At 37.6% G+C, this 6,220-nt stretch overlaps 1 protein-coding gene across 1 annotated transcript; it reads right to left on the bottom strand.

Annotated features, from left to right (window-relative positions):
- Positions 1-2,633: 2,633 nt before the first annotated feature.
- LOC112720762 (uncharacterized) lies at positions 2,634-5,740 on the bottom strand. Its single transcript, XM_025771836.2, has 6 exons — positions 5,497-5,740; positions 5,182-5,385; positions 4,498-4,627; positions 4,207-4,407; positions 3,923-4,090; positions 2,634-3,291 (listed from the first exon to the last, which is right to left on the bottom strand). Exons 2-6 carry the CDS (start codon positions 5,313-5,315, stop codon positions 2,842-2,844), a joined length of 1,083 nt encoding a protein of 360 aa, XP_025627621.1. The 5' UTR covers positions 5,316-5,385; positions 5,497-5,740; the 3' UTR covers positions 2,634-2,841.
- Between the last annotated feature and the right edge of the window lie 480 nt (positions 5,741-6,220).

The following is a 6,220-nucleotide window of genomic DNA, read 5'->3' as shown; positions in this document are numbered from 1 at the left end:
TGGTGGTCCTTCTTCCTCCTTGGGCACGTATGACTCCCCCTCAAGTGGTGGAGAATCATCAATTTCATTCAAATTATCCTCTACAGGGGGCTCCAAGGAACAGTCAATCTCTTTTGCTTCTAAGACCACTTGAATTAATTTCTCAATCAGATCAATTTTTATGCAATCTTTAGAATCACTAGGATGTTGCAAGGCCTCAAGCACATTAAGAACAATTTGTTCATCATTAACTCTCAAAGTTAACTCGTCTTTTTGTACATCAATAAGAGCTCTCTCGGTTGCCAGAAAAGGTCTTCCCAGAATAATGAAAGTTTTAACATCTTTTTCCATGTCCAAGATCAAAAAATCAGCGAAAAATATGAAGGTTCTCACTTTCACTAGAAAGTTCTCAACAACACCAAGTAAAAATTTAATGGAACAATCAGCAAGTTGAATCTCTCCTTTTATATCCAATCCTAAATTATTCAAACTCGGATTAAAATAAAACATAATCATATCTTTTCTTTTAATTTAAAACAAATGAGATCAGTGTGATTGCGTGCAGAAACGTGGGACCCAGGCTTTGATACACTATCGGCGCTAAACGCTAGGTTAGTAGCATTTAGCGCCATCCTTCCGGCGCTAAACACAGGGGATGTGACGTTTAGCGCCAATATGGCAGAGAGGAATGGTGGCTTTCCTTGGTCCGACGCTAAACGCCGGTGATGTGGCATCTAGCGCCAACACGGCAGTGAAGAATTTGAAGGCTTTAGGTCCAACGCTAAATGCCGGGAGGGTGGCATTTAGTGCGACAGTTGCAGAGGCTACTTATCTTGCTTCCCTCCTTCATGAATTTCGCCAAATCTTCACCCAATGCTACCTGAAATCATCAAAAGACCACAATAACTTAAAGTAGCATCGATTAAGGCATAAAACACTTAATTCCTCTAGAAAATCAACAAATCACCATACAAATCATGAAGAAAAGACACTTATGATGCTCATGCATCAATAGCTCAAGCATTTGTTGGATTTGTGATTGTTGATCTCTTTGGTATTAAGCTTGCTATTCCTGGAATTGCATTTGTTGTTCGGAGATGCCTTGCAAAGTTCTCTGAAGCTGATCCCAATCAAATTGGTTTTCTCCTTGAGCTTGTTGGAACTGTTGGCTTGACCCTTCTTGAAATTGAGGTATTTGAGATTGAAAAGAAGATGGATAGAGTTGTGGTGCTTGCTGAAATAATGAATCATGGAACTGTGGTATTTCCTCTTCATGCACCTCTTATACTTGCTGAGAGGGTGCTGATTTTACCTTCTTCATTGCTTTCTTAGAGATTGGTCTCTCTGTTGGGATAAGAATATCATCTGTAATGATAACTCCAGTCTCTTCACAGAGGCAGTAAATCAGGTTTGGAAATTCCAACATAGAGTTTGCAAATAAGGTTGATGTGAGATGATATAGTTCATTTGGTATTATCTTGTCTACTCTTACCTCAGTCCCAATCATGATGTTGTGAACCAACAAAGCTCTATCTTTGGTTAGCTCTAACCGGTTGCTAGTGGGTGTGATTGAACGGTGAATGAACTCCATCCAACTCCTAGCCACAGGTTTGAGATCACTCCTTCTCAAGTTCACTATAGTGCCACGCACATTTCTCACCTATTGAGCTCCAGGCAAACGAATATCTCAACAATTTTGGCTTATCACCCTCAACTCTCCCGACTGCAGCTTTTTGGCACCGTCCGGACCTTGTCCCTTTAGATCTTCATCAAAGATAGCAGGTGTATCTAGAATCATTTCTCCATTAGTTCATTGCCTTAGGGACGTTGAAAGTGTCAAACTGGTCTGGTTTAATTTGGGATTTTCATCTCCTATCTTTCTGGAACAAGACATAAAGTTTTGGATAGAATTGGGCTTTTGCATGAGGGATCCTTGCACTTTTGCAGCTAGTATTTGGTGTGTTTGGATGGATAGAAACGATTAAGTTTTCAACGATTCAACCAATTCTGTTGCCGAGGTAGCAAACTGAGCTCAATTGCTAATGCAAGACCTGAAAGTGGCCCTCAATTCGGTTTCTTATTTGAACTGCTATCCTCTCCCTCCCTCTTGGACTTGCCTAGATACTAGATTCTCCAAGCTGAACTGTGATGGAAGCATCTTCCTGGAAACACAGTAGATTATGGCTCTGTTCTGCATGACAGTTATGGTAATTGGATTTGTGGTGGTTTAAGGAAAGTTCCAGGTACAAGCATTCTTCATGTTGAGCTCTGGGTATTTGGCAAGGGTTGTTTGTTGCTTTGGAGGCTGACATCTTGCTCCTGATTTGTGAGACTAACTCGCCTGAGGACTTTGGATTGGTATCCCGTTGGAGAATCCATCATGAGAATGTTGAAGCTAACTTAATCCAGCGTATTGATCGATGCTGTTTGAACTAGTTGGAATGGAGGCCAATATGGCAGCAGATTCGATGGGAAAGAAAGGGGCCAGAGAAGACTCAGCCTCTTCGTGTTGGTTGCAACCTCTAGATCCCATGCATCTGATTTTGCAAAGGGATATGCCTCAGTAGCCTGGAACTGAGCTTGTTCCTGTTTTCTTTCCTTTCCCTTTTTTTTTTTTAATTTTACCCTCACCAAAAAGAAATCTACACATCATGTTAAGAGAAAATCGGGAAGCATTAATCCTTGAAAAGACAGACTACTTTGGAGTTTGGAGTACTTTTATTTCAAGCATTCCCATGTAAGCATAGGGTAAGCATTTTACTATATAACCCAGACTATCCAAGACAAAATTGAACTAAGTATACACACTAGACTCGAATTAGATGATTATCCAGTAACATCTACAATTCGCTGATTATCAACTCAAAATGAATAATCCTTCAAATCAGATTTTGAGTCACCCAGTTCCATGTCTGCCAAGCACTCTTCCTCAGTAAGGGGTGGGAGTTGCCTTGTCTTGCGCTTCATATTGTGCTTGTGCCACTCACTCTTGTGGTGTTCTCGGTACTGCTTAGAGTCCTCAAAAGAAACATTGCATGTGCTGCACTTGTTTGCCTTTTGTTGTTGCATCTCAGGAGGCGGCCTACTCGTAGATGAAATTGTTTGCTTTTGAAGTTTATCATTCAATTCAAGCACATGTTCGCGAGTTTCTTTGGCCAACGGTGGAGGCATTTCCTCATAATCATCGTTGTATTGTTCTACTTGGGTATCCCCATCCACATAAAGAGAGTGTGTAAGAACCTCAAATCTTCCATGCACGTTCACAACGAAGTCATGACAATCCTTATATAGACCAGGTTCTAATTCAAAGATCTGCAACCCAATCAGAAATCATATCAATTTTCCTCCAGATTTTAGTATACTCAAGATTAACCATATACACACAACAGAACCTGAACTAAACTAACTAGGTCTCACAAGACGAGATTTTGAGAATCGGACACAAATCTTAATGGTACAAGGATAACATTCATCTTTGGATTTTAAATGGCTTTCCAATCAAAATGAAGAAAAAAGTATAAATAAATAAATGGTGCGGCCACACCAACCTGACAAAAAAAAAAAAAAAAAAAAAAAAGAGATTGGAGACATGTACTGTACAATTTTTTTGTTGTTGTTCTTAATAATAAGGATAATACAGGATTGAGATAAGAGTTCCCCTAGGCAAAAGGAAAGGGAAAAAAAAGAAGGGATTTATCTATAAAACATAGCTTTTCAATATCTCAACATATCTGACGGTGTGATGGAAACCTTATTCCATGCCATTCCATTAATCAATCATCACATACCATCAAAACAACCTTATCCAAACATAGGTTTTGTTTCAAGATATACTTTGCCAACACTAACCAAGCATAAAAACAAACAGGTGCCAAAATTGATAAAGGAATTGAAACACATACCAAACTTGTTTGTAAAAATTGAAGGATAAATAAAAACTTACAACAGATAGCTGACCAGAAGATCCTTCTTTAGAAATAATGGTAGACTTCCACTCATTCAGCTTCTCTAAAAGGGCAGGCACTTCCTCCTCATGAGCAGCAACTCGGATTCTTAATGGACATCGTTTTATAGGGTAGTGCTTTTGAAGCTCCTGAATCAACTCCAAAGCCTGTAAAAACAACAGGTTCCACTTTCACTAATTACCATAATTATAAAATGGAACCAGCTTGACTGCTTGACAATTAAAAAAGTAAAGATGAAACAGTGATGCAAAAGACCCCTGACCTGCTTCTTGGAACTACTATTTGGATCAACAGCAAAATGAATATCCCTCATGAGACGCTCAATCATGCTAATAGTGTAAGGGCGCTGCGTCTCAGGATTGTATGTCTTTTGCATCACAATGGTGGCAATATCTCTGAACTGACTCGACAGCAAGGATTCCCTTTCTTTCCCGGCAACCTGAAGTTCCCCTTTCTTCAAAACCTGCAACCAAAACACAGCATTTTATTAGTCAGTCATACACCAAACATTTTTTTTCTTGATTATTATTATCGTCATTTGCTTTTATCTGACCTCTAAGCATATCTTGGTCTGATCATCAGTCCCAAAAGCAGCAATCAAATCCTTTGACTTGGCAAGAACTCCTTTGGAAACATTGGAATAAACAGTATGTGACTGCAACACTTCGTCCAGGTCCTTCTCCCTGTTATTGCAAAACAAATGTAATACGTCATCTGTTTTCAACATTATTAATTTTCCATTTCCAAAACAAATCATAAAATTTTTCCATAATTTTCAACTTATTACTAATTTCAGCATTACAAACAAAAAAATTATTCAGTGCCTCATGTACAAGATCCTGAAACAAAAACACACCCATGTGTTCACGGTTTTAATCAGCAGAATTAAGAGGAGTTAGCTACAAAAGTGAGGATGCTTGTGGAACTCACTTGCTCTATTTACAAAACTCCTCCCTTTCACCTTCAGTTTGGATATTGCTTGAGACAGAAACCAAGACACATGAACTCATTTGCTATGGAGTGAACAGAGACACAAATTTTCTGTATTTCCTAACAGAGAGGACTAAAAATATCCAAATGTAGCCTTATAGAACCAAACCCGTATTGGGACTACATCTAAAGTGCCACTACAGTTGCATTACATTTCCATATTTTCAGACAATTATATGTAATCAACGTACGATAACCCCAATTTAAAACCATATGCAGTAGTAAGATAAGTAGAAGGGTAGCTTACACGCCGGAACGCCAAGCGAGGACGGTATTAGGGTAGCAGGCAATCTCAAAGCGCATGCCGTGCTTCTTGAGTCGCACGACGGCCACGTTGGTTAGCCTCTTCTGCCCTATAGGCTGCACCAGCGTTCGCGACATCTCTCCAATACAATACAATATGTATCTGTCTACCTATCTTTGACTATCTATTCCGACTTCGTTGTTAGTTCTGTAAAGACCGAATTGATAATCAGAATAATATAATATAATAATATATGTTTGCGAGTGCAAAACCGATTCTAGGGTTCAAGAACTGGGCAGATGATGGCGGGGGCGCTACCTGAACATAAGCCTGCGTTGGCGGAGAAAGGAAATGGAGTCTGCGGCGAGAAGAAGACTGGAAGACAAACGATAATCGGCGGCGGCAAGAAGCTTGTGCCGACGGCTGAGGTGGTGACAGGAGATGAAGGCCGTGGCGGTGGTGCCGAACTGGTAGGACCTGGAAGAGAAGACAGCGGTGTTGTGTTGATTTTTTTGAAAGAGAAGGGAGAGTTAGGATTAGTTTGGTAAAATTTTTAATTTTTAAGGATAGTTTATAAAAATTAATTTTTAAAAGTTTTTTTTTAAAAGTTGTAATAATTGTGTTTAGTAAAATAAATTAAAAATAATTTTAATAAGTATGTTTGATAAAATAGTCTTTAAAATTTAAAAATATTATAATAGATATTAATGTAAGAATTAAATTTGAATATTAATTAATGTATAAAATTATATTAGACTTTTTAATTTTGATTAATATAAAATAATTTTAATATTTTTTTTAAATATTTTTACTTTTTAAAAACTGTAAGTATCAATGTATCATGAATTTTTTATTTACTAAACACAAAATAAAATATTTATATTTTTAAAAAATATAAATATTTTTTTAAAAAATTTTACTGAATTAAGTCTTAGTGTGCGTTGCAAAAAATTTTTTGAAATAAATAAATTATAGAGAATTAGTAACATAATTTTATTTAAGACGCTTTGTTTTTTAACAAATTTTTAATTTATATCCTTTG

This window comes from Arachis hypogaea, chromosome 11 (genome assembly GCF_003086295.3).
Source record: "Arachis hypogaea cultivar Tifrunner chromosome 11, arahy.Tifrunner.gnm2.J5K5, whole genome shotgun sequence".
Taxonomy (NCBI): domain Eukaryota; kingdom Viridiplantae; phylum Streptophyta; class Magnoliopsida; order Fabales; family Fabaceae; genus Arachis; species Arachis hypogaea.
Note: the sequence above shows the minus strand (reverse complement) of the source record. Positions and strands in the feature narration are given on the sequence as shown.

Bases quoted from the DNA above. Each gene is read 5' to 3' on its own strand.
- LOC112720762 (XM_025771836.2), bottom strand. From the start codon at position 5,315: ATGTCGCGAACGCTGGTGCAGCCTATAGGGCAGAAGAGGCTAACCAAC. The intron at 4,091-4,206 runs GTCAGGGGTCTT...TTGTTTTTACAG, and splicing joins ATAGTAGTTCCAAGAAGCAG to GCTTTGGAGTTGATTCAGGA. The intron at 3,292-3,922 runs GTAAGTTTTTAT...ATTGGGTTGCAG, and splicing joins CTTCTGGTCAGCTATCTGTT to ATCTTTGAATTAGAACCTGG.